General features: G+C 41.1%; 3 protein-coding genes across 3 annotated transcripts in view; 2 read left to right on the forward strand and 1 right to left on the reverse strand.

Moving 5' to 3' along the window:
* hap1 (huntingtin associated protein 1) overlaps window positions 1–13288 on the forward strand; it is a 35730-nt gene extending 22442 nt beyond the window's left edge. The window contains exons 4-16 of the mRNA XM_017303827.1: window positions 2837–2913; window positions 3059–3175; window positions 3262–3356; window positions 4849–4957; window positions 5071–5149; window positions 5238–5368; window positions 5535–5609; window positions 6134–6345; window positions 6911–7120; window positions 7205–7542; window positions 8983–9171; window positions 9303–9405; window positions 12164–13288. Of these exons, the coding sequence (XP_017159316.1) occupies window positions 2837–2913; window positions 3059–3175; window positions 3262–3356; window positions 4849–4957; window positions 5071–5149; window positions 5238–5368; window positions 5535–5609; window positions 6134–6345; window positions 6911–7120; window positions 7205–7542; window positions 8983–9171; window positions 9303–9405; window positions 12164–12569 (2141 nt within the window). The 3' untranslated portion in view covers window positions 12570–13288. The remainder of the gene's footprint in view (window positions 1–2836; window positions 2914–3058; window positions 3176–3261; window positions 3357–4848; window positions 4958–5070; window positions 5150–5237; window positions 5369–5534; window positions 5610–6133; window positions 6346–6910; window positions 7121–7204; window positions 7543–8982; window positions 9172–9302; window positions 9406–12163) is intronic.
* Window positions 13289–13571: 283 nt separating this feature from the next.
* On the reverse strand, window positions 13572–14414 carry LOC103465279 (cholecystokinin). Its single transcript, XM_008409945.2, has 3 exons — window positions 14168–14414; window positions 13828–14067; window positions 13572–13692 (listed from the first exon to the last, which is right to left on the reverse strand). Exons 2-3 carry the CDS (start codon window positions 14063–14065, stop codon window positions 13613–13615), a joined length of 318 nt encoding a protein of 105 aa, XP_008408167.1. The 5' UTR covers window positions 14066–14067; window positions 14168–14414; the 3' UTR covers window positions 13572–13612.
* Window positions 14415–17830: 3416 nt separating this feature from the next.
* LOC103465276 (keratin, type I cytoskeletal 47 kDa-like) lies at window positions 17831–23711 on the forward strand. Its single transcript, XM_008409932.1, has 9 exons — window positions 17831–18135; window positions 19129–19254; window positions 20698–20780; window positions 20890–21046; window positions 21131–21292; window positions 21390–21515; window positions 22894–23120; window positions 23211–23248; window positions 23356–23711. Exons 1-9 carry the CDS (start codon window positions 17884–17886, stop codon window positions 23460–23462), a joined length of 1278 nt encoding a protein of 425 aa, XP_008408154.1. The 5' UTR covers window positions 17831–17883; the 3' UTR covers window positions 23463–23711.
* Window positions 23712–27979: the final 4268 nt, after the last annotated feature.

Consider the following 27979-nt stretch of genomic DNA (forward strand, 5'->3'; position numbering starts at 1 on the left):
GAGAAATGGATCGGTTTCGCCCCAGTGATCTTCTTGCAACGACGCTCATCCTTGCCTGTCTGATCCCCTCAATATAACAGACGTCATAAGCACACCTAAGTCAACGAGGTTTATCTGCAGGGACAGTATTAGGGTAACAGTTCAAACCACCTGCTTGGATTTAGCTTCACCCACACTGTAAAACCTGTAGCTTTATCTCTGCTGCATGGCAGCCTGGTCAGCAGGTCAGAGGTCAAGGATTTCACCCGGTGGAACCTGAAGGGGTGTTTAGTCTGCATCAAACCTAAACTAAACAAATGCGTACTGTTGAATTTTTACTTGTAAAAATGCAACCCAGTGTGTGATGATATACATGTGATGAATATAAACATTTATTTATTTGTTGGTGGCTTTGGTAGGAAATTTGAGTGGATTTCCTGTAAGATAATGGGTCTTAATTTTGGGTGTGTGTGAATAGATGTGTATGCCAGCCAAGTGTCCCACTGCAGGCTGCCTTGTTAGCACAGGAAATGCTAGGATCCACTTTGAGAACAATAGGATTAGTGGAACAGTTATCTCATTAGGCTTTTCTTAATTTATAGACTCTGTCTCGGTGCAGAGTTTGGAGCTCAGGAAGACTTGTGTGTGTGTGTGTGTGTGTGTGTGTGTGTGTGTGTGTGTGTGTGTGTGCGTGTGTGTGTGTGTGTGTGTGTGTGTGTGTGTGTGATCCTAATCCTGCAAAATTTAGGATCTACCTTTATAATACATTAGAGTTGTTTTTGCTGGTGCGCCCCTGAGAACGATAAACATGTCTACCCTCTTTCTTTTTTAGTGGGATGAGATGGAGATACTTTAATCAGTAGTCTTTTGAATATTTATCATGAAATTCTCAATGTTTTATTTTTAGGGGTTTTCTTCTTGTGATATTTAAGTTTTTTAGTGTATAAGTCAAACAGCAAGTGTGAACAGACTAAGCAAAAGAGGAATCGATCAGTGCCAGATAGATCAATCATTTTGGATATTGAGCGTTTTTGTACATTTTTCCTTGCTGCTGCAGCATCAGAAGGAACCATCTTGTCCACTTAGCAGAACAATTTTAAGGAGGCTTACAGTCTGATTTGTCCAACTGTCCTTCAATGTTTTGGTCACATTTTAATGATTTTCTTTTCTACGTACCCTATTGTTGCTGACTGAAAACGATAATCTAAAACTGACACTGAATCATCTTGGCTGTATTTTAATCATTGACGGTGCACTTAGTGCAGCCGTAGCCGGGACGCTCTCCATTAGGCTGATTAAATATGGCTGCAGTATCAAATCACTGTTTCCAGGCCAAATCAAACCTCAATCTAATCACTTCACCTTGTAGAAAACCTGTTGGTTCATCTGAGCTTCGTGAATAAAGGAAAATGTTTCTGATTTAAGTAAAGGAGCCATCAGGTCTCTTCTCTGGTAAACACAAAGTCAGAAACTCGATGTTTAAATGTTGTTCAAGTTCTGTGTGCTTTCTGCTTTATTTCCGGCGTCAGAGGATTGTTGTTGATGCCACTTAATGGTTTTGCTTTGGGTTTTTTTTTTTTTTAACAATGTGTCTTTCATTTTTTTTACAAACCAGTTATAGCAAGATGTTTCACATGTCCATCTGTTTTAATAAATAACATGTTTTTTACATGCTTAGGTTCAACAGTCTGATTATAGTGGAAAAATATACGTTTATTGAGTATTTCAGAAACTACCATAAACAACAGAACAGCACCTGAGAAGAGTAAGCTCCCTGTTCTCACTTAAAGTCCAGTTTCATATTTAAATTGATGAAAATTTGGACGCTTTGTTTCCTGGTTTCTCATGTTTAAAGCAAACATTTAAACAAACCTGAGCTTGATTTCCAATCAATCTGCATAATAGTGGTGAAGTTTAAGGGGGGAAGAGACTCATTTTCTGTAGAGTCATCAGGAAAAACATCAAGCAAACAAAAAGAACAATAATCAAACATCCAAACTGTATGTTTATTATTTTTATCATTTCTCAATGAAAAATAACTAAATCCTTTACTCAAAAACGTATATATCTGCCTCATAAGGCTTATTAAATTATTATTGTAATGAACTCATTTGCTCAATACTTTAGTTTTAAAGTTTTAAATGGTAATTTCCCTCTTTGTAAAAATGGATGTGACTTTAAAAATGTTCAGTGGGTTTAAATTGTTCTTGTTCAATAACCAGAAATATTAAAATCGAAGAAATACCTTACATTTTTAATTGGAAAATGAGCTGCACTTCCTTGGAATTAAGTGGGTTGCAGGACGTTCGACACCAATAAAATGTAATCAATATGTAAATTAAGTGTGAATAATTATAATGGGGACCTGAATGGCTTTACTCCAAACTCTGTCCACGTCAGTGCTAAATCCCTACCAAGTAATTGATTAATCCTTTTGTTCTTGTTCCGCTGTAATGCCTTTAAAGTGAATAAAGACAAACCATTGTTCAGGATGTAAACAGATTTTCACGTCAGCAGCCAGTTACCTTCTTTCCCTGCGTCTCCGGCTGAAATGGACACCATCAGGTTTCCCCTGCGGTCGGCTGAATGAAGCTATTCTGGTGTCCAGGGGCGCGGCGTCTCTACTGGCCTCTTAACTGGGCTCAGAGGGATCAGGCTAAGAGGATCAGTCGATGATGGGCCTCATGGACATGTTTTGGTGTGGCTCCTAAAACTTCAGTGGGACAGGACAAATTAAATGCTCTTTAGCTATAAAATGTTCATAATGTTTATTTTTATTATTTCTATTTCCTCAGTCAGAAATGCATCATTTTCTGCCTCCGTTCRTTAAATTCCCCTCCTTTCCTTCATTCCTCAGTGCTGTGCTCAGACAGAGTGGGCCAGGTCACCAAGACGTATCATGACATCAAGGCGGTGACCCACCTGCTGGAGGAGGTAAGAGACACACAGCAGATGAACTGGATTAACAGAGGATTAGACATATGGTCCTCTCTGCCCAGCTCTGTTTTACACAATTTTTTGGCTCACATGTCCCAATCAATCTCGTACAAAATATACACGTTTGTGAATCCCTGTGCAGAAAGAGCGGGATCTGGAGTTAGCGGCTCGAATCGGTCAGTCCCTCCTGAAGCAGAACCAAGAGCTAACGTCTCGCAACGAGACGCTGGACGAACAGGTGGAAATCGCAAAGGAAGAGGTAGTTGATCCTCCTCGTGCACAGACAGAAAAGCTCCCATCCTGCTGAGATTCAGCGATCAGCAACACTTCTTTAAATTTCTTCAGATCGCTCAACTTCGCCACGAGCTGACGATGCGAGACGACCTGCTGCAGTTCTACGCCAGCACAGAGGAGACGGAGAACGCTCAGGGCCTCTCACCGTGAGTACAGGAACACACACATCCACTCTACACACACGCTGATGATTAGTCTGAAATACCTTAAAGGTACCCAGGAGCAGCCAAAAATGTTTTCTTCTTTTTTTTATCCAAAAATAATTTTATTGGGATTTTCATTTGAACAGATCAGCAATAATCCAAACATGCAATATTTTACTAAAAAGAACAGAGTATTTTAGCATCTTTCTCGAGTCAAGCAAAAACAGGCCAAAGACTTCAAAAAGTTGCCTTTCAAAACAGCATCTTAGTCATTTTGTTGCTGCAGATTTAATGAGATGCCAAAGTGTTGCAGCGTTTCCTCTGGCTATAAATTAAAGTACTGGGTAGCAAAGTGTTGCCCCTCCCCGACTTGTTGCTGCCCATCAGCTGGCTGAAAGGAGGCTGCTACACTTTTACCTCATTTAGAAAAATAACAAATTTTTCTGTTAGGAAGTATTTGTGGTTGCAGAAAAACGCTGACAGTCAGGTGTGGAAACTGAGGGTTTACCACCGATCCGTCTTATTAAGGTGACACAGTTTAAAAACTACAGTTAATGATGTACGAGTGACATGTAGGTTAAGTAGTCGGCTCCAGGCTGGCTACCGGTGCAGATAGTAGGACTAATTAGCTCACAGCTGTGATTAGAGCTGCGCTACTTTGTAAAGTAATAAGATTTGAAGTTCTGCACAAAAATCCCTCGATACATACAACAAATTTTAGTATTTTTTGTTAAAATCGACATTGTAAATGTCATTAGTGCCACTATAAGGAGTGGCACTAATGATATTAAAATAAAGATATTTTAATATCTTTATTTTGAAAACATACTGTCAGAGTCTCAAGCTGGCTCAGACCTAGCTGCAGAACAAGAACAAAACATGCATCTAATATTTAATTTCTAGAACATTTTTAGATGGTTTTACTAGCTAAACCAGTAGTTTAGTGCAAGTTTAGATTTATGCAGGTTTATGCTTGAGTGTTTCATACAAGACATGACATAGAAAGTAGCACAACCCTCCTGCTTTATTAAAATTAATTGAATTGCTCCACATATCAAACTTGTTTGTGAGTAAACACACGTCAGAGCAGCTCTTCTGATCCTCTTAATGATTCCAGATTAGCTTTCTGGAAACTTCCTTCCTATCTCCAGTTAATCCAAGCTGGGTTTTTTTCTTTGAGAAATGCATATGTGTTATAGCAAGTGATGTTGATTGATTATCAGAGTTACTACAGGGGGTTTCATAATCTGAGCGAGTCAACTTCTAATATTATTTTGATTTTTGGAGCCCAGAGGAAGCAGTAAATGAATAACTTTAGGCTGTAAGAACTTGAAGCTGATTATTTACCATCAAACCAAACCAACATCTTTATTTTTCACACATCAGCATCTGTTTCCCACTTGAATATCATCTTTCATGCTATGTAAAGCAACACGTAAAAGTGTAAAGTGATGTTCTCGAAAGTTAAAATATTTTTTCTTTTTGTTTTCTGCAGAATCAAAAGAAATGAATCCAGCAGTTCTCTCAGCAACTTTGTCCATTATGACTTTCTGCATCAGAAACTGAAGAGTTTGGAGGAAGACAACAGAAAACTGAGATTAGAGGTATGCATAATGAAATCCCAACTCAATATAAGATAAAAAAAAGAAGAAAATATAGGTTTTCTATTTTCCACCACTGGGTTGTTTTTAATGATATGAGGATGTTGTTTGCTCAGGCCACTGAGCTCTCCACAGAAACGACCAACTATGAGGAGCAGGAGCAGGAGCTGATGATGGTGTGTGTGGAGGAGCTCTGTAAGTCTTTCTCCCGGATTCACTGATAAACAATGGAGCAGTCATTCTCTCACTCTCCAGTTGTATTTACGAAGCTGGTGTGTTTCAGCATCTGCAAATAAACAGGTGGTTGACCTGTCGGAGGAGCTGGCTAGAAAGATGGAGGACACCGTCCGACAGCAGGAGGAGATCAGCTCTCTGCTCGCTCAGATCGTCGACCTGCAGGCCCGCTGCAAAGGGGTGAGGCGCACAAACACAAACTCACAGTCCCACTTCTGTGAGATTATTGTTTCCTGGCAGCTCCGAAGCTTTCCTACTCTTTTATTTTCTTATTTTGGTTCCGAAAAGTGAAGTAACTTTCTGTTCTGTGATGGTAAACTTTTTGAATCCTGCTTCTGTTCCTTAGCTTGGTCATGAGAACGAAGATCTGAACCACCAGCTGAGTTTCTCCAGAGAGAAGGAGGCAAAGCTCAAGTCTGAGGTAACTGATCACAGCAGTGTTTTTAAAAATGTTTGACCACCAGGGGGCGCTAGAGCACCCTCAGACTGCTGGAGGGAAGATAATACATTTTATTTTTAATCATAGTTTTTAATTTGATCTGTTTTTCAATCATTGTTATAAAATATGGGCTAAAATAATTTATTTAAAGTTATTTGCCATGCAGTCAAATTTATCACTCTGCTTTGCTCATAACATAAAATCAGAAGGTACAAGACAGAGTTTATGCTAAATGGATGTAGTAATTATTGAATAGTGAATAAATGTGAGAAAGCATTCAAATAGTTGATGTTTTCCATTTTTTGTAGCATGTTCAGTTTGAAAAGGGGGTCTCTGTCCAGAGCCTAATGCATGGAAAAGTTTGCATCATATTCAGAGTTGGATTAAAATGAAATGAAATGCACATTTTAGCTTTTTATTTCTCATTAGCTTTGCAGTTAGTGCGATGTCTGTTTAACAACTCCTCCTAGTTATCTAATGTGTGACTTTATGTTTGTCTTTTGCAGCTCAAGGACTTGCAGGACAAGTACTCTGAGTGTGAGGACATGCTGCACGAGGCACAGAAGGACATAAAGAACCTGCGAAACAAGAGTCTGCCCAACAGCACGGTGCAGCGGTACACTGCGCTGACCTCCGTCCTCCCCATGGACTCTCTGGCTGCAGAGATAGAGGGCACCTTCCGGAAAGGCCTGGACTCTCCCGCTCCATCAGAGTACAAGTGAGTCTGTCAACAGAAATAACAACCACTCTCACCGTCTGCGATTGTCCAAGAATACAAAATCAGAGTGGGGTGAATATTGGTAAAGACGATAGATCTGAATTTGATTATTTTTTATTGATTCATTTGGGTAACAACATTTTCCCTTGATTCACTTCTTTAAAACTTTTTGTTGGCCTAATAAAAGTGCAAAAGTCACAAAATGACACAAATTATTTTGTAAAGTGTCTTTTAATGGCAAGGGATTTGCCATTTGACCTTGAAAGAGGAAAGTTCTGCAAAGAAATGACGGGACGACTTACTGACGATTGCAGAGAATGAGGAAGAAAAAGGCAATTTCTGATAGAAAAGCACAAGAAGTTGCATTTAGCAGCAGTGGCGCCCCCAAGTGGGGGATGAAGGGAAGCCCAGAGAATCATGTAAATGAAAGATATTTTTTTGTGTTGAAATAATGATTGTATTATTTAGTTTTATTCCTAATTTTCCACAACATGGATTGCAGAATCCAGTGATAAGCGTTTGTTGGCTGCAGGTTATGCGTGACGTTGTTGGTCTCTCCTGGCAGGAACCACCCATATCGCGTGTTCGAAACAGTGAAGGTGGCGAACAAAGCAGGGAGGATGCGGTCCCAGTGTCACTCACCAGGACTACCGGGCTCCAGCCCCGTGTCCAGTTGCACCAGCACCCCTCGGACCAGCTACTACGGCTCCGACAACGCCAGCTTCATCCTGGAGGACAAGCCCGGCTCCAGCTCCGCTCAGAGAGAGGACAGCAAGTGAGCTTCCAGAGCGTCAGGAAGTGGCTGAAACTCTCTTTGCTTTACTTCATGTTAAGTCGTCGTTGTTTTTCTCCGCCACAGCGTTAGTGGGCCGAAACGCCTGGGCCAGCCAGGCACACCCGGAGGTCAGGACCTGGAAACCGCTCTGCGCAACTTGTCAGCTCGCCAGCAGAGCCACGCCTCTGACCGGCCTTTCTTTGACGTGGAGAGGGAACGGAAACTCCGCGCCTTGGCGGCAAACTGCGAGGAGGGCGACGGCTCCAGTGGCTTCCTGACGCCAAACGACAGCCTGGCCTCCAGCTCAACTGCGTCGACCGGCACCAACTACTCCAACGGGAGCTCCCGGCACTCCTGCGGCTCCTCAGGAGGGTCCAGGTCCTACCTGCCAGACCGCCTGCAGATCGTTAAACCTCTAGAAGGTAGAAAAAGAAGGTTGAACTTTCAAGACTCAGTTTGATTGGCGACTAAAGTTGCAACATTTGGTGCGGTTTGGTACTGTCAAAAGATCCAAATTTATTGAAAAACCTGCTTTACCTCCTCCACGCCTGTGGTGACGCTGCACCAAGAACTACTCAACTAAATGACATGAAAATCTCAGATGAAGACATGAGCTCCATTTCCTTCTTCACAAAGTGTAAACAAAAGTGAAGTGGCATCAGATTTTAGGATTTGTAGGATTTCTCTTTTGTTTTTGATAAAGGACCATTTTTCTTGCTACCACTGGACACTCATGTTTGTTTAGGTTGTATTTACCCAGAATGCCCTGCACTGTAGCTTGCTTCCGCTTTTAGAGAAGTCTTCAATTCGGTTGGCATCCACATGTCCATTCAAACCACACCAGAGTTCACTTTAAACGTGAGGGGACACAAATTAATAACGCTTTAATCTTTAGAAAAAATAAAATAAGCACTTTGGATGTCTGCATTTAAAATATTTGGACTGAAAGATGTTTAAAATGATTCCTTTACCTTCTTAACCTCAATCAGGAACGTATGCTGAAAAAAGGAAGCAGACAATATGTGTTATCATCTCACGACCCGCATGTTTTAAATTCTTAGAGACAGTTTTGTCTGAGAATGCAAACTATGCTACAGTGTTGTCGTTGAAAAGAAAAGTTGCCCAAGACTTTAGTTCATGCAACACCTGCCACTGTTGCAAACGTGACTCTTAGCTTCTGCTAAGTTTGGATTTAATCCTAAGGTCGTCCAAAAGAAGAAAAAATCAATGAAAACATTACATATTTTTTGTCATCACAAGTTCTGTGAAAGTTTGTGTTTTTAATGAATCTCAGTTCAGTATAGAATCAATAAGTACAAATTTGCGATAATCACTTGTAGTCCTGAATTATCATTAAAACGGTGAAATATCTCTTTTAAATTCAGTGCTGGTGAAAAATTACCAACTATGTCAACGTTCACGCCTGCAGTTGCTACAGTTTCTGCTAACACTTAGCCAGTCGCGGGATTCTCTGTTTACAAATCATAAGTTTCCTGTCAAGCTGCCAACATTTCTGTTTGGCTAAACAAAACACTGCCAGATAAATTACTGCATTGCTTCAGAATAAGAGCCTCAAATTTAGATATATCACCTTATTATTAGAGCCTGTGATAGCCGCTTGCTCATGCTAAACCAGAAAAAGTCTCATGCTAACAGCAACTAGCTTGTGCTTCTCAACACGAACTTCAATTGGTGAAGAACTATCGTGATGCTATTTTACTACAAAACCACCCAAAAAGTGACAAATCCAGGAAACAAAACCATAGCAAAATGTTTCAGCCAAGCGAGGATCTGCTCAGTAATCTGTGTTATTATTTAAGATGGTCCAGAGACAGTCCTCTGTTTGTCTGTCTCCCCATCAGGCTCAGTGACTCTGCACCACTGGCAGCAGCTGGCCAAACCAAACCTGGGGGGCATCCTCCACCCTCGTCCTGGAGTCCTGACCAAGGACTTCAAGGAGCTGGAGGTGGACGTGCAGCACGTCTACAGCCTGAACGACCTGGAGGAGGACGAGCCTGACCTCTCGCAGTTTTCTGCAGCTCATGGTTTCGGTAAGACGTATGATTATTTAAAATATCTTCTGATTCCTCAATCCTCTTTAGCTTATTAAAAGCCTAAAATATGTGTGGGTTTTCCCTCCATGTGAGGTTTAATATTTGTGTCTCCTCCCTCAACCGGACAGCGTCCTCATCGGGTCCCACCCTCCCTCAGACCTTCCCCACACGTCCCAAAACCACCTGCAAAGTCCTCCAAACCCCCCCTCTCGTCCCCTCCTTCTCCAATCGGTAAGAGCTCTGCAGGTTACGCTGCTGCTGTCTGTTGATTTCCACACCTCTGACTGAATTCACTTTCACATTCGAGAAAGTTAAACGATTTCAAGCCACCTGATGTCAAATCAAAATCTCCAGCTTTCCTGTCTTGTTTCCTTTCCCCCTCCTGACGTTGTCCTCTTTGCCCCTCCCCTGGCAGAAAACGTCTGTCGAGGGTCATTCTGAAACTTTAGAAGCAGCCTGCAGGGAAAAGTAAGAGCCCAGCGGACGCCTGCATATTAACTGACTTGTGTCCTAAATCAGTGGTCCCCAAACTTTTTCCTGTGAGGGCCACATAACTTTTCCCTTCTCTGGTGGGGGGCCGGAGTCAGAAAAAGTGTTACACGTTTATCACCTGAGCTGACGGAAATTGCCAGAATCATTTCTCGATTGATTTTTACCCAGAAAGCACCTGGGCAAAAACCGTTAGTGAAACGGTCACTGGGACTGACTAGTATATATTTCATTGAGGGAAACCTGGAATGCGGTGTTCATAACAAACACGTGTGTTCATCTGCTCTACCGTACTGATTAAATAACATAAAAGTCAAGCAGTTCCCTAAAAGTCCAACAGATGGCAGCAATGCGCCATGCAAACACCCACAGCTTACGGGACACACCTCCTGCTAAAGAGCCCCCTGGTGGTTGAAGAAAAATCCACACATAAACCGGGAAAATACAATATATGAAAAAAAATCTGAATGCTCTCTGGTCTTGTTCAGGGGGCCGGACCAAATGTTGCGGTGGGCCGGATCCGGCCCGCGGGCCGTAGCTTGGGGACCACTGTCCTAAATGTTTGCTGGCATCCTAACTATTAACCACGGAGGCAGAGTCGCATGTTTATGTGGCTAAACTGCAGCTTATTGTGAATTTGCAGCTGCAGAAAAACTAACAGTTCGCTGCATTTGAGTATAAATTGTTCATATATGTTTGTTTGACAGACGCCCACGTCTCAAATGCAAAGAAAAACCAATGAGACAAAGATGGTTTCTTCCTTGTAAGCTTTGTTTTTGCAATTAACCAGTTCATCACGTGATAAATTAAAATGTGAATGAATAAATTTTTTTTAGGGGAAATTTAGCTTGTAGACTTCATTATTCATTTTATTCACGGTTTCTGTTGTGTGTCATTTTTATTTCCCTTTTATTCATTGTTTTTGTTTGTTGCCTTTTATTTTGGAAAATATCTTCCAGTTCCATTGGTTCGTTAGAAAATTAAAGTTTAAAAGCATTTGAAAGGGCTGCATTTTTATCTTATTAAGCCGTGTTTAATATATTACCTGAAGAGGGTCTCAAAACAACAATATTAATTTCTGGGACAATTTATTGTATAGCAAAATATGTTACTGTGACAGGCCTAGTAGTGTGAAGGCTTGATAATGTGAAGGACTGAAGATTAAATCTAAATCCATAACTTGAAGTAAATGTTTAAAACCCCTGATCAGATGTTTACTCCATTACATATTTACAATTAATGTGCATAGATTTAGTGGAGAAATCTGAGTTATTAATCTGTGACTTATTAATCAGCCTGTTCTCAGATTTGTCTCTTCACTAAATAACATAAAAACAATAGATCACATTTTACCCATTAAAAACAACAATGTTCAGCTGTAGTTCAGCATTTTTCCTCTGCCTCTGTGTTGAACACACTGTACTAATGTTTTTTTCATTTTCTGCTGATGTTAAAGCTGCTCTAAGCTGACTGAAGTCTCGGCTGTCATTCTGCATTAATCAGCTGTTTCTTTCTTTAAGTTTTCATTAAACAAACAGATGCTGCCTTATTACACTTAACAAACTAACACGCTTCTCCATCTTTTAGAGATGAATCACCAAATTAACTAAAACTTGTTTTTTTTTACCAGTTTTTCACTGCTGGACAAAAGTTTGTTTTGCAACTCTTGTTTTCCTTTGAAGGAGCAAGACTTTGATTTTAGCCCTCAAATGTATTATTTTTATCTTGACTGTAATTATTTTTTATGTTGATTAATTTATATGTTATTGTTAAATTGCTATTTTTCATAATATGCAACATATCTTTGATAGAATCATATCAATATTCTTACAAATATTTTTAAAGATTTATTTATTTTTTATCTTGAACATTGTTTTTAACAGAAACGATGTTTTCTAAAATGAAATAGAATATGAAATAAGTGATTTTTCCGTTACATATTTATTATCAACAATTACTGAATAATTTATTATTTATGTTATTTGTGTTATTTATAACATAATATAAATGAAATATAAATATTTCATTTATATTTATAATGAAATATAAATCATTATAAAACTAATGATTTATATTTCCAATAAATCATTAGTTTTTGTTACTTCAAACATATATTTTTCATATTTTCTATTTTTGTTAATTTATTCCAAGTTTATTATATATATTTTTATATGAAATTACAATTTTTTTAAATCTTAATTTAATAATTAACTGTTGATATGTAGGACGATCAGTTTTAATTAGAACTGATCGCATTAATACTAGCATCCACAAACAAAACACATTTAGCTGTAATTTCTTTCATGTATTTTCTGAAATTATAATTAGCTATAGATTAAAATGTAAGAAAGTTAAAAGTCTGGCTCCTTGGAAGTAAGATATTGAGAATATGAACGAAACTTTTGCACGCTGCTGTTTGAGAATGGATACATGCATGCATGAACACAAAACCTTTATTTAATGTTGCATTTATGATTTTTTTTTATGTTTGGGTTTGCAGCCTTCGCTCTTTCAGCCTGCCACCTCATCGGGACGGTGAGCACGTGAGCGCCTCGTCCTCCTCCGTCCTCCAGCACTTTCACCAGAGCAGCCTCGCCTCCACCGCCGGCACCACMGCATCCCTGGGACTGCTGCAGCTGCTGCAGCAACACGGCATCTCCGCCTCCACCGACCCCTACAGCAACCTGCACTACGCCCCCACCGTGCAGCCGCAGCCGCCTCCTCAGGCCTCCGCCGCGAAACAGACGGAAGGACGCAGCTCATCCTTGGACCAAAGCCGCGGGTCGAGCCTCTTCAGCCTGAACCTGGTGGAGAAGCTCCAGAGCCTCGGGCTGCACCGGGTGGCGGCCTGGGGAATGATGGGCCGGCGTGGGACCGACGGACACAATCGCCCCACAAAACTGTGACACGCTCACCCCGACTTCACCACCGTGACTTCACATTAAGCCATGAGATTCCCCCACCGTGCAATTCACAGCCCACCGCAGCACCCCGTGTCTTGAAAAACAGAACGCCACCGAATGTGTCGGAGCCGGGCTCGAGACGTTACCCGTGTAGAGCGATGAACTCAGCCAGTGTTCACGTCAGGAGCCGATTACATCACACACACACAAAACGGCAAAAAGAATCTTTTTATATTGTGTTTGTGAACATCATTTTACTGTTGTCTCCATCGCTGGTTTTAAATAATGTAATCACTTGTTTTTTGTTTTTTTTTTGTTTGTTTTTTTTAGTTTCCAAAGTGTAAATAATAGTATTCTTGTTTGTTATTTAAGGAAAAAGAAAAGACTACATGCAGTATAAAAACTGACGTTGTGGCACTGAAGAACATTCAGATGCACCAAAGCACTGGTTTTCCTGTACCTTAGAGCTGCTACACTGAAAGAAACTGATACAGGAGCGCTGCGATGGCGTCCTTTACATATCTTCTCATCTCCATCTTGGATTTCCAGCGCACAGAGAAACGGATCATGTCGATTCTGCTGTATTTCACACCGTCAGGAGTCTGTTAAACCGCTGGGATTTCTGTCTGATCGGGATCATCTTTCTGGGCATTAAGAGTGATTTCTCAATCTTTTAATGTTTGAACATTCAGAACAATCAAATGTAGCAAAAAAAAAAAAAACGGCATAGGAGACTGTGGATTTAAAAGGGAAGAAATCATAAACACAACATTGTGATTAGTTTTTGACCTAAATATGCCAAAATTCCTGTTTCTCTGCACTGCTTTCCGCTGTAGTCTGCCAGCTCTGTGTCAGTGTGTTTTACCACCTGAGAATTAAAGAAACAAACATACATTTTCATCCATTTCGGGTCCGAATGTCTTTCAGCGAAGATGGAATCAGTCCAGACTGCAGAGATCGTTCTGCAAAGATCTTTATTTATGCATTTTCAAGCCTCAACTTTTCTGCACATCGTGAACAAAAACCAGGACGGACGCCGTCCCTCCTCACTCCGCTGCGTCCCTGCGTCCAAAGTCCACCCAGCCCTGGTAGTCGCGGCCCAGCATGCAGTCAGAGTTCATCACCTCTGTGAACAAACCATTCCTACGTTGAACCACACACACACAACACCTCAGTGCACAGATCTGATCGCTTTCCGCAGATTCACCCATCTGATCAGATAATCAGACGGGAACATTCTCGGCCGCCACCCCGGGCGTACCTGCGATGGCTTGCATGACCTGCTTGGTCATTATCTCCCGCTCGTCTTCGGACAGGTGCGCCCGTCTCTCCGCCCGGGTCGCCGACGCCTCCCTCGCTTCCTCCCTCTTGGCCAGGAGCCGCTGCAGGACGTCCGCTCCCTTCGCCTGCCCGGCCGCGGCCCTCTGAGGTGAGGCCGCAGAGTTGGAGATGATCAACGCCACCAACAGCACAAAGACCAACATAACTTTTCTGGACATTTCTGCAACAAGATGTGSGGGGGGGGGGGGGGTCGGGGGAGAGACAAATCTGTTAGAAATGTATGCGAGATGTTCCTCGTGCACAGCAAAAATAAAAAGTACCTGTGAGGATGGGATGAGATGTTCACTCTGAAGAAAGATGATGCCTCGGCTGCAGACCTGAGAGCCGGTCGGCTTTTTTATACTGCCTAAAATCAAAGACCGATAAGAACCTTCAAGGGGGGAGGTTTGATGGATTGGGAGACAGATGCTCGGGAAGGAAGTGCGTAAAGGAAACAACGCGCCTTAAAACCCATAATTATGCTTTTCGCACTGCAATAACAATAAAACAACTCGATGAGTTTAAAGAAGAAATTCAATAATGTTTCAGAGCTGCTTGTATCCAATGCAAATATAATGGATCAGCCTCAAGGGAGCCGCAGAAGCGGGTCATAAATGCAGAAATGTCAACCAAAGCAATAAATTAAAAACCAAAAGCTTAAAAAAAAAAAAAAAAAGCTGTCAACATTTGAAATTTTAATTTTTATAGAGGAAGACCCTGATAAAAACAGAAACACATTTATTATTTTGGTTTTTATCATTGCAGTATAAATGCACCAAAGATAAATCATCAGATTTCCAGCTGAATTGTGCAAAAAGCTGCTCAGCAGCTACAAGAGTTTGATTATTGTGACAATAACAAATATACATTTTAAGATGATTTATAAAAGCTGCATGAATTGTTCTCAAGTTTTGTTAAAATGAGTAGAGTGGATCTTTTTTTTTTTTTTTTTTTAAACATTGGTTTCCTTTTACTTACGTTGGTGTCTTTTATCTGTTTCCAATCAGAGACAAACATCTAGATTGGGAGAAAGTTTCTGTAAATCTGATTCCACTATGAATCTTTCTDGGTTTCACAGTGCTTTTGCAGTTTGGGTTGTTTTCACCTGAGTCTTTCTGATCCTATTAATAGAAAAAAACCTGCAGATGGGCATTTCTTACCGCCCATGTTCTTTGGAATAGTCTCTCTAAATTGGCAATTTAAGGTGATTCTTATAGACTCTCATTGTACAGGGAGTTAGTTATGTAACTCTAATATTTACCTTTGGGAGGAAGGTGATTTTGGTTTCATCAGAGTTCCTGGTTCATGAGGATCAACTGGTCCAAACGGGGATCGGAAATGGAGATATTGCAACGCAAGACATATGGGAGAAATATAATTTGTGGGATTTTGAGCTTTGTCTAAGAGTAGACAAAGTAATTGATCAAAATGGTAATGACCAGGAGACGACCCACTTTGTGATTTTGACCTTCTGTGACATTGAGGCAAAAACTCAATGTGTGRAAAATGATCAGCAGGCCTCCGCGGCTCCCTCTAAATATTCACAGTTCAAGTTTAACAACTCCGGTGTGTTTTTCCTTCCTCTCTGTGGGGAAAGTTTTTCGTTATCTTCACCCAGGAGGACSGAGGCGAGCCTAAGCAGGAAGTGAGCTGTGGCTGGACTTCCTGCGTGACGAATTGCTACCCTTTTAGTGAGTCCACGTTGGAGATTAGAAGGCGTTAATGATGTTTGCGCTCGGTATAGATTTTCTTTCTTGAGTGGCTCGTTTCCTCCATGGGTCAGTGTGATTTAGTTCATAGTAAAGCAGCAGAAACTCGGGGCCTTCAGACGTGAACGGGCTCCGGCCTGCCGCCTGTCCCACGGTGAAGCTGCAGAACTGCCCCGTGCGTTTGCCCCCCCTCTGCAAGTCAGATTCCTTTAGTTTATTTGCCTGTACAAACTACACCAAGACCAAACAAAAGTTTCCATTTTTAAATTGCAGAAATAATCGATGCATCTATTCGTGCAGCATCAATCTAATCTGRTCACGGAGTCAGCTTTCCCGCAGGACCAGATTTTCCAGATCAGACTTGTACATTCAGAAAATGCTCACACGCCCTTTTTTTATCCGTAAAAAAAAGGGCGTGTCTAAAAGCAACAGACAGGAAGTTTTCWCTGTTGCTTTTAGATTGTTAGATAAAATATCCGGACGGTCGTCTCAGAAATATGTCAGCCAGCCGTATGTCTGGCCAAAAGCGGATCCGTGACCTCGACGTGGCAAACTGTGCGGACGAGCAGGTGCTGCATCGCGCTCACGTCCACCTGCTCACTTTTCAGTTCCCGCCAGGAGCAAAACCAAAAGAAACCTAAGAAAAAAAAAAACATCTGACTGGCCTTATTTTGGTGCAAGCTGGACTTACTGCAGGGACGAATGAAACATTAAATTTTTCATTCATTTAATTTTCCCCATTTAATTTCATTATATTCGTTAATAAATTCTGAYTTTTATTTCTATTTTAGCTACAATCCCACTAAAACTAGCCGGTTCCGGATCTGGATGCTTTTTGCCCTCTTGTCAGCTGAGCAGCTCGTCCTTCAGTTTGCTCCTGGCGGGCTGCATTTCTCCCTAAAGGAGAGCTGCTTCAGGGTCACACCTGAAGAGATTTCATCCTGAAAAAGAGTCCAGCTGTGGTAAAAGAGTCCAGCTGTGGTAAAAGTGTCCAGCTGTCCCCTCAGGTCCAAACATTCAGCCGTTCACAAGCACAGATCATCTGAGAACTCTCCATTGAGATCTCAGGTAAAAGACAGCAAGAGTTTAGCACCTGCACTCATAAAACTTTATACACTTTGTCATACAGCAACTATAGACTATATGATGAACCAACACAAGGTTGTTTATAACTACGAGTCAAATTCTGATTAGTGTGGCGCGCATTTGTATTCAGTAATTTGTAGAACTGTCTATTGCTGCAATTAAAGATGCAGCTCTTTTGGATTGAATCGCTCTACATCAGATTTACAGACTGAAATGTTTTTATCTCTCATTAGCTGCCATGTCTCGAGATTTCACTTTAATGTCCGTTAAAGACTCAACTCTTCCCCGGTTGTTGACGGACTGAGTATGAGATGCTTTATATTTAGAAGTCCTCACTTTTTTAAAAATTGTTTTTATTCATTTATTTTTCCACAGTTTTAAACTAGTTGCTGCTGGTGGTGTAACTGTGAAGCCATTCGRTCAACCTTTGTGAACATTGATCATGTCCAAAGCTCAGGATCTTGTTTTATATCCTGACTAAACTTTTCTGCAGTTTTCTCCCTGACCTTTTTGCTGCGTGTCTTGATCTTCATGATGCTGCTCGTTCTCTAATGTTCACCAACAAACATCCGAGTCCTCCACGCAACATTTGGATTTATACTGAGATGAAATCACACACACTGGACTCTGCTGAGGTGAGCTGGTTGCACTGGATTTTATTTAATAGTCATGTCAAAGTGAAGGAGTCTCAGTGCAATTCATCCTTCCACTTTCAGTCTTTCACATCAAATTTTCACATAAAATTGCATTTAAATGCCCTGGAGTTTGTTCTTATATTAAGAAGTAAATCGTACTGATATGCAGAGAAAAATTATTCATGACGACAGCACTGGGTGTTTTGCTTCCYCATCTGATATTATCTCCTGCTACATTTCAGGAGTAGCAGCATCTGAACCACCCAGAGCCCTTCATGTATGTCCTATGCACTAGCATATAGCTGGATATCGGATTTGAGCCGCAGAACAAGACGATTTAACCTGTTTGACACAAACGTGCCCTCCCCACCCCTCACGCCCATTTACTTGTAAATCTCTATTATGCTATGTGCATACCTCACGTTGTCATGCTGTGGGCCCTGATGCTATCGCGTCTCTATAAAGGCCCCAGCTGTCCACAGCAGAGTCAGTCCAGTCCTTCATGCAGGCCTGCACCTCCTCCAGCTCCTCCAGAGCCTCCTCCACCTCCTCCAGTTCAGCAGCATAATGTCTGTGCCTTTCACCCAACAGGGCTTCAGCTCCAGCTCCCTGGGAGGCTGGATGCTGGACTCCCCCTGCATTGTTCCTCAGAGATACTCACACAGCATGTATGGAGGAGCCGGCTGCTTCAGGACGCGCATCTCCCAGGGGTTATACTTCAACTCCTCGTGCTCTGCAGGCGGCGACTGGCCCGCGTCTAATGGAGGCAAGTTCACCATGCAGAACCTCAACGACCGTCTGGCCTGCTACCTGGAGAAGGTGAGACCCATTCGCTCCGAAGCTTGAGATGCAACATTTAACAGCGTAGCTGAAGCTCATTCATACATTTGAGATGGTTCTTTAAATCCCGGGGTCTGAGAAATTTCCTTTATTTCAGCTTCAAGTTTGAAACATGGCAACCAACGGTTTCTGTTGATGTTGGATCATCTGTTCATGCTTTCCTCCAGCAGAAGCTCTCATCAGTAATGTAATCAGAAAATTGCATAGACTTTTAAATTTGGTTTTAAAACATAAAAGTTTCATTGATCCACATGTCGTTTTTTTGTTCATTATTTTTTTAATCTAAAAAAGAGGGTTCCAATTCTAGCTCTCAATGTAATTGAAAATGCAAAAAAGATGATTTGTTTATTTTTCTTTGCCAAATTTAATGCAACAAAACATTTATCACTTCCATTAGTTGTCCTCGTGATTTTAGTGCCTTCGTTTTCTCTAAAGTCAAATCTCACATCACTGTCAAAAAGAATCGGCGCCTCCTGCTGTTATGAAGGTCACAGGAAAACATTTCTGCTTATCCAATTTTTACCAGCAAAAAGAGAGTAATTCACAGAAAAAAAGTCTACTTTTTCTTTTAGCCATTTCTGATGAGCACAGCCTGCACAGACACAAGCTGTTAAACAGCATAAATCGACTTTCAAAGGGACAAATCTTAATCTCAACGATTAAAGAAAACCTCGAAAATCATCATTTTATATTGACATTTCAGAAGAAAATTGCTGGGTTTTTTTGTAAGATTTGAAAGTTGCCCTTTTGCCTAAACATGTCTTTCATCACAAACAGAAATCAGAGAAGGTCTTCACTAAGGAACAGATCAAATTGTGTTAAATACTGTCATCGATTTTGTATATTTTGTATTGAACAGACTAATTAAATGATTGGACTCTGTGTTTCTTGATGAACTGACTGATCCGGTTCGTGTGTGTGTGTGTGTGTGTGCGTGTGTGTGGGGGGGGTGCGTGTGTGTGTGTGTTATAGGTGCGCTCTCTGGAGAACAAGAACAGGGAGCTGCAGCTTAACATTGATGAGTTTCGTGTGAAGACCACATACATCACCAAAGACTATGCAAACTACTTTTCCATCATCAGTGACCTGAAAAAAAAGGTACTGCTCTCACTTCACTTCCTCCTCTTGCATCATGGATTTAAATGTAGAAGAATCACAGCACATAATGTTAGTCTATCAATCTCTCTCAAACTGGGGTAAGCAGACCACTGGTGGTCCGCGGGCTCCCTCTGGTGGTCCGCGAGGTACTACATCTGAACGACCGTTTTGTCGTGACGTCAGCTCAAAGTGCGATGCTCCAGCTAGCTTACCAAAGGATTGCGTTAAAAATAATGATGGAAAACTGGCTTAAAACCGGGTCACTCAAAAGAAAAGCTGCAGATACCGATAGAAATAAAACAGCTCCAGTTATATTATATGATCAGAGGAAGCTGATAGCTGCTGATGAGAGTTGATGTGTCGTTCACTATCGATTGGATTCCTTTGATCGATTAGCGGTAGGAATCGGTCAGTTAGTAAGAACTGTTCTTTGTTTTTTACGACTTTCCTTGGTAATAAATGATGCTCTGCTTTTATTTAAAAATATGAAGTTAAATAAATACAATAAATAAATACAATAAATAAATACAATTGATATAAATAGGTTAATTACAGAAAATGATTTTTTTTCTGTTAAAGCAACTCAAGGCTATTTTTCTTTAATTGTACTTCTAAATCACAAATAACTCTTATATGTTATTAATGTAACACTGAATAGTAAATAACTTCTTTTTTAAAATCTCCATGTGTTTGACATCATTGGTTTCAGAAACTGTAAATAACTCAAAATGCCCAAGTAGATGGGGTCATGGTCATGGCTTTGTCGTGGTCAGTCACACTCACCAAACAGCAGCTCTCTTCTCACTASGATGAACAAAAAAACCACCAATAAGTGAGCTAAGAGACTAATATTTTAATTTCAGGTAGCATTATATACCACGATGTGTTATTATCGCGGGGCAGTTTTAGGTTAGGTGGTCCGTGACTGTAAAGCTCTCGTCTTCTGGACAGCACTAAATAACACCAACTTCAAGAATTGACAAGAATTACTGTGAAGTTGCAATACTGCAAGACCTCATGCCATGATATCCAGTCGGGAGCTTTTCAGGAGCCAAGACGTTCATTTGCAGTTTGACTCTTGTTAAAATATTTCTGACTGCGACGTTTTCAGCACAGAGTTTTTATAATAAATTACAGCTGAGAGCATCTTTCCACTGATATTATCCTCTATTCGTGTTATATTATAACACCAGGCAATTTACCATTTGTTTCCAGCCCAGATTCAGACTTCCAGTTTTAGTGCAAAGATGACAGATTTCATGTTTTAGCTTCAGCTTTGTTTAATAAGGCGTCTATGGGGCTGATTTGACCACATCCAAACGATGTGGCTGTGAAATTTTCTTCCTGTCAAAAACTTTGCCAGCTGATCATGCTGAGTGAAGAGGATCGGCTCAATCATGGGCTGATCCCGGGGCTTAAAGGTTTTATTTTCCTTCCTTTCAGATTACAAGGAGCTGTTCAGAGAACCAGAACTTGCTACTGCAGATTGAAAGCTCCAGACTGGCAGCTGAAGACTTCAAAATGAAGTAAGTTGGAGCTTAAAGAATATTAGTTCAGCAAATTTATTAAAGTTCAGATGAGTGAGACTCTGGGATGCCAGAAGGTCTGACAAGAGGGTGTTTATGTGGCGCGTAGGTCTGAGATGGAGATAAACATGAGGACGACGGTGGAGGCCGACTTGCTTGATGTGCGGAGGTTCCGAGATGGGCTGACCCTCACCATGAGCTCCCTGGAGTTGACCCTGGAGGGGCTGAATGAGGAGCGGATCCCCATGGACAGAGAACACGACGAGGTGAGATCCACAGGCCGTCAACCCAAAGAGCGTCTGGAAAGGAGGACGTGGAGAATCGACAAAGCATTCTTTCTCCTGCTGCAGGAGATGGAGGAACGGCGACGGCGGGGCGCCGGGGAAGTGAAGGTGGAGGTGGACGACTCTGGCTCCTGCGACCTGGAGAAGGTCCTGGCGGAGATGAGGGAGCAGTACGAAATCATGATAAAGAACAACAAGAAGGAGATCGAGAAGTGGTACCAGAAGAACGTGAGTCGGTGGGGAATACCAGACAACTTCAGATGCATAAAACAGAATGAAACACAGTGTTTTTTTTTTTTGCTATTATTTGCTTATTTAAAAAAAGATAAAAGCTCTTGAAGAAAAAATCCGCATCTTCACGACGGAGGTGGAGACGCACCGCTCTGAGATCTCGGTGCTGAAGAGGAGCTACCAGTCTCTGGAGATAACCCGCCAGTCTCTGTGCACCGAGGTGAGCCGCAGATGGTGGAACCGATTAGACAAACACGCCCCGCTTTAAAAGATAAAACCTTTGCTTTGTTTTGTTTCATCTCAAAGCAACAGAAACACACCCTGATGGAAAATGTGACAAAGTTAAAACTCATGGTGATAATTTCTCTCGATATTAAAGATTAACCGCATGAAACTTTCCGTTTAAAACATGTCATGTTAGTCAGGAGCCACAAACATCTCAATTAAATTTACAGTCAAAGTCATAATGAGCTGATAATATGCATTTTTATGCTTTTAATAATGTTGAAGCCTTCATGAGCCAACAGCTAGCAACAAGAATCTGATTGCTTAGGATAACTGTGTATTTTCTCTTACCCTCAAAACTGTAAAATTACGCACGCAGACGCACACCTCCAGTAAAATTACTTTGGCTAGTATTGTTTCAGTATAGTTCAGTTTAAAAGCTTCATTTAGTTGTTTTGACCAAACAGTTCAATCTTAGTTTCCTCTGACTAAAACACTTTTCGACATGTGAGGTTAAGATTGACCGTAAAGGGGTCTGATTTGGAGCGCGGGCTTCTTTCTTCCTCAGCACTCGCTTATTTCAGGTAATGAATTGCTTCACTGGTAGACTTCAGCCCGGTGGTTCCCGTGTTGATCCCAAACGATTTCATTTTACCTGAGAGTGAAGGTTTGGGTACCAGAGGAGAACCGCATGTCCCAACAGGACAATGATCCCAAAACCACCAAAACTGGTTTGCAACAAACAAAACAAACCATCATTAAGCTTCTGGAGTAATCCTCCTAAAACCCCCATCATCTGTTGTGATGTAAAGCAAAATCTGTGCCAAAAACATCAAACAGTTTAAAGGAGATCTGTTTCTGCTGCCATAAATCCAGCTGGGGTTTTACCAAGAGAATAACCTTTGGGTTTGGGAGCTTGTTTGTGTCATTTTGACTGCGTGTGGATCAATATATGTTCAAACATGTGCTCCTTATTCTTGTTTTTAATGGTCATGGTGTGAAATTATTCCACACTGGAAGAAATACAGTAAAAAAAAAAAAAAAAAAAGCCTCAAATCTACACAACAGTCTTGCTCACGATGGGTCGATGTCAACTTCAGTTTTGGTCAAAGATCTAAACCAAATTGTGATGGCAAGAGTATTTTGCAAACTACCAAACAGCATGTTGACTAAAACTACACGTGTACTAAAAGTTGCTTTGGCTTGGGAAGAACTAGCCTGAGGCAAATACTCCATCAGATTTATCTCCAGTGTTTCAGCAACAATAATCAGCCAAAAAGGAAAATAACAGTCTGTTAAAATCCAGAAAGCATCACAAGTCTCCAGSCTGGATCGAAACCCTTTCTCACATCCCCTCCTGCCTGGTCCTGCAGATTGAGTGCTGGCAGCAGAACATCTGTGCGGTGAACAAGCAGACTTCTGCTCAGCTCAGCTGCCATCAGTCGGTCATCACCGCTCTGGAGACGAAGCTGCAGCAGATGAAGGCGTGTATAACCGAGCACCGGATCAAGCACGACACGGTGCTGGAGCTAAAGACCAGGCTGGAGGGCGAGATCGCCGAGTACAGGAGGCTGCTGGAAGGAGAGGGATGTGAACATAAGTGAGACATGTTTACCCAAAACTTGATCAGAGAACCTGTTCACAGGAGTATTTATATGCTTTATCATAACTTATTTAACTTCTTTCACAGGGCTCTGGTCATCAAGCAAGTGACAGAGGAAGTTGCAGGTAAGAATCTCAACCCTTCACCCTTTTAGTCCTGATGCTTTTGTATTGAAATGGCTGACATTTTCTCATCTTCTTACATCTGATTGACTTTTTACTCCCTTTTGCAGAGCAAAAACCCCACATCGAGAAGAGAGTGAAGATCATCGTGGAGGAACTTGTTGATGGCCAAGTTGTGTCCTCCTCTGTTGACATTCAAGTGCATGATGTTGAGTAGTACGCCTGCCTGCCTCCTCTAAAACCTGCTGACTTAGTGATTTACCTGTGATTTTTTGCTGGCCACAGGTTCTTTTTGGTGTTTTGGATTTGTCATGATATATGCAGCAAACTTGATGTATGTGCTGGTCTTTATGCTCTGCTTTTGGAAAAATGGGAACCTAAAAATAATAAGCGACTTCAAAAATCCAGTTGTGAACAAACAGAATGTGAATCTGGGATCAAATAAATGTCCATCATTTTGATCATAGTTCAGACTCATGCCCCTCTGTCAGTTAATCATAGTAACTAAAGATAAAACATATAATAATACTGCAAAAGTTTTATAAACCCAAAGTAGATGATATCTTCAGAGAACATAAATTTCGCTTTGATGTAATGCAAGTTATGACCACCAGGTGTCTCTGTTGTCTCCGAGAAGACGGTCTGGCACAGCTTCACGTTGCATAACCTGAATTTGCTAAAATGGAAACAGATTTTTTTTTTTCTCTTCCCAAATATGATTAGCTTGATTTACTGGCAGTAAGTTAATTATCTGTTGGATTCGTAAAACTGAAGCTTTATTACCGGTGGCATTTCAAAAGTCCCGGAGGAAACGAAGCCAACGCTGGAAATGATTTGACAGAATCACGCAGGGGGAACATTTTTTTTTTTTTTTTGCTTTAGTAAATGGATCATACAAAGAAGCTTACAGTACTCTAAGAGCTGAAATTATGGGTCATTCTGGAGACATCAAAGATTTCTTGTCAGAGTGGAGTTGAATGAGGCAGAGCGCTGGGATTAGTGCAGTAATTCACTGGTAAAAGTGACTCAGTGGTTTGAGGTCCGCCTCCCCTTCGCTGCTTTTGTGCGGCTGCTTTCTTTGCTGAATCTGTTTGGAATCAGCGCTGTCATCCATAATCCTCTGTCAAAACGTCAAGTTTACGTAACAATAAAGGTGAAACTCGTTCACATCGATTGTTCAGTTAGTTGTTAACCAACCTGTGCTGAAGCAGAGGAACTCATCCTTATTTTACCTGCAAAAAAAAAAAAAAAAAGAAAAAAAAAGATGTTTTAAAGCGTTAGGTTGACTACGGCGGTCACTGGCGCAAGTAGGGGTGGGCTGGTGGTGCTGGAGCCCTTTAGGGGAGCTAAACTACTAAGCACTTTACACAAAACATAACATTATTTAAGAAAACAGATACCATCAAATCAATTAAGTTGCAGGAAGATTGCAGAACCCACATTGTAACTTGTTTAAATTAACCACAACCCAGAGTTAGTAGCATGAGAAGTTTGAACAGCACTTCACCTTTATTTGTTAAGGGCAAATCCAGAATAAACACCATTTCAAGTATGCAATCAGAAAGAACACCCTGCATGATAAGATGTTCTCTGTTTCTAAAGTGATTCAACTTCACGTGTGCAAGAATTGTGCACACGTGCCCACTTCACCATGTCATGAAAACTGGGAAAAAGTAGAGAAATACTAAGTAGACACCAAACCCTAAAAGTATTCAAACGGGGTGTACTTCCTTTGCTGTTTTTACCGCATGTGTTAAAACATGTGGTTTTAACACACATGTTTTAAAACCACATGTGGTTTTGAATTGTGCACTTGCACAATTCAAGTGCAAGTCTACTCAGACTTGCACTTGAATTGAATAAATCCAGATTTATTCAATTCAAGTGCAGTCAGATTTAAATCCTGTATAATTGCATGCAGTCCTGTTTAATCCACTTACTAATTATAAATGTGCAGGTCAGTGAAAAACATCTAAAGCAAACCTGCATGCTACATTAAATCTCTAGATCCCTCAGCTCAACAATCTGCCTCTCAAGCTTCTTTAACGTATACAAGCAGCAAAAAGCAGCTTAAATTCGCTGAAACTAATTGGGATATTTTTGATGTCCTCTTTGATTTTTTATTTATTTTTTTACCACATTGAATCCATCTGAGACTACCTCCTCCGGACAGCCTCTGCACCGTTACTCTGGTCTCCATTTTAGTTGTTTGCTGCTTCTCATCGACACAAGCAAGCCACACAAAACTGATGCAAAAAATAAAATAAAAAACACCCTCAAACACAAAACTATGGTTGGAGCATCTCTAATTTCAAAGTGTTTCCTCCTGGTGTGAAAACTGTAAAAACAACTGGCTGCCTGAAGACATGTTTTTTTTTTTTTTTTTTTTTGCTATAGAGGATTTACAATCAAGCTAACCAGAACGAGGTATTTCACATTTGTGTTCAGGTCCTCAGGAAATAAAATCTCTCCGTCACGTCAGTTTACCCGCAGCTACCTCTATCATTACCACGACACCGCACAAGCCCGCTTTTTATGGCTTTTACAATTATTCTTTTTTTTTTTTTTTTAATTGGAAATAATCAACTTTAATTTTCAAAGATGGGAGCTGTAACTTTCCAGATTGTGAAATCTCTGCAGCCTTCGCATGAAAACTTAAAGGGAGGTGTGGTCACTCCCTGCAGGGCACCAGAAGACACTCATGCAGGAAGCAGAGCGTGCAACAAAACACAAAGACACCAGATTACTGCCAAAAAAAATACCTGACTGGGCTGTGAGTCATCTTGGCACTGACTCTCACCTTCACAATAAGTAGAGAGATACTGTTTTATATTGGCCCACACAGAAGGGATCCACGCCCAGGTAAAGGCCGGTGGGCTTATCTATCATGCTTCTGCACATTACACACAACATAACATTATGTTAAACAAAGTTTCATGACAAGCAGGGGGGAAGGCTCTATCCGCACTTTCTACTCAGACTTGAATCTGCTTTTTTGCATCATGAGAAGTCACCGGAGCGTGCAGCGCAAGGCAAATGTGTGACAAGGAATTACGCATGATCTTCTTGCCTCAACCGCAAACTGATCTCCAACTTATGCGCAATAATAACCCACTTAAGGAGCCATAAATTAGGTTGAATCTGCGGTGAGGTTTGGATTGTTCCAGCAAGCGAAAAGCTGATTGCTTCATTCAGCAAAACGGAGCGAGCAAATACAAAGCTTCCAAACTGTTCACACAAAAACCACAACCACACCTTGGCTTATCCCCGCACATACCGACGCCATCAATCACTCGGCGAGAGTCGAAACAATGGCTTCACTGTGACTGGACGAAAGGTGAGCGTGTGCAGGAATGAACAGCGTTAAAAATGAGTTGGACGTTTTAAGATAAAACAAAGAACAAGACAAACAGAGAGCAGGTGAATACGGTGTTATTAATCCTTATTTACACGTGCATTTTCCTCTGTTTGCTGGCGTGTAGCTCCATAAATCTCAGGGATTATCCAGACCTTAAAGGGTTCACGTTGCGCGGTGGGAAAGGTCTGTACTTCTGGGACTTGGGAGGTTGTTTTGTTCGTGCAGAAGAAATACAATACAACAAATTTAATAAAAACGGCATGCATTCTTGTTTCTTGAGTTGGTTTTAATGTTTTTGCTTTTCGTCTTTGGCAGAGGTTGCAGCAAAAGGTGGCTCTACAAAGTTTTTGTTATGCTTTTGGATTTAAAATTTTAGTGAAAACATTGCGGTTTGTGGTTGTAACTTGAGAAAATAYGACAYAGGAATGCAATACAATGCTATTGATATWAACAAAGCATGTAAATCATAATTTGTCCCCGTTATAAATATCCTTGCCAACAATTCAGGTTTGGTCATCCATTGTCTACRCAGGCACATGCTTGCAGGGGGAGCGGGTATCTGTCTTGAGCTGTCATTGGGTGCAAAGTGAAACACATCCAGGTTGGTCGCAGCTCTGTTGATCTCTGGCCAATGAAAGCACAGAAACTAATTTCTGTACACGGCGTCCCGAATGTTCTCTTTAGTGCTTTGTCTTTCCTTCTGGCTGCTGATGCTCATGTTTAATTACGGGACACAGAGATCCTCTCACGTTACCTTGTTATGATTACTTACCCAGGGCAACAACGCAACCACAAGCTGCAAACATTTCCGGATCGTCGTTTTGCCCCGCGGCAGTGATGTGAGCTGTTCTGTTTGGATAGTTTGTGCAGGTCACATCATGCCAAAATGCCAGCGCTTTCTCAGACAGAGCTGTCCTGTAGCAACACATTTACAATTCCTCTGCCTGATCTACACTCACAATGTTACCAGCAAAATATGGAGACAACATGCAAACTTATTGTCCTTAGACATAAGCTTTTTTGTCTCAGAATGTGAGAGATCGTGGAAGCTAAATGCAGTCAATCTTTGACAAATTGATCATTTTTCCAATTGTGACGGCTCACCAGTTAATCTTTTGATGGTAAAACAAAGCAACCAGAGTCTGAAAAGTGTTTGAGCTGAGTCTGCCAAGATGTTAGACAAGGAAGAGTCTCACATCGGACATTTTTGAAACTCATAAAACTATTCACCTGCATGTCTCCGATTCGAATCTGTTTGATTGAGGGTGTTGGTGACATCTAGCATGTGTTTTCAGTGAACTTGAAATGGTAGATAAGAATTTCATACATACAATAAATCGCAGCTGCTGATGTTGTGATTATGGCTTTTGAAGAAA

This window comes from Poecilia reticulata, linkage group LG1 (assembly GCF_000633615.1).
Source record: "Poecilia reticulata strain Guanapo linkage group LG1, Guppy_female_1.0+MT, whole genome shotgun sequence".
In the NCBI taxonomy this organism is placed as follows: Eukaryota; Metazoa; Chordata; class Actinopteri; order Cyprinodontiformes; family Poeciliidae; genus Poecilia; species Poecilia reticulata.

Coding starts and splice junctions, on each gene's coding strand:
- LOC103465276 (XM_008409932.1), top strand. CDS start 17,884: ATGTCTGTGCCTTTCACCCAACAGGGCTTCAGCTCCAGCTCCCTGGGA. Junction 19,255..20,697: donor TCAGTGACCTGAAAAAAAAG/GTACTGCTCTCA, acceptor CCTTCCTTTCAG/ATTACAAGGAGCTGTTCAGA. Junction 21,516..22,893: donor GCCAGTCTCTGTGCACCGAG/GTGAGCCGCAGA, acceptor CTGGTCCTGCAG/ATTGAGTGCTGGCAGCAGAA.
- LOC103465279 (XM_008409945.2), bottom strand. CDS start 14,065: ATGTCCAGAAAAGTTATGTTGGTCTTTGTGCTGTTGGTGGCGTTGATC. Junction 13,693..13,827: donor GGTCATGCAAGCCATCGCAG/GTACGCCCGGGG, acceptor GTTTGTTCACAG/AGGTGATGAACTCTGACTGC.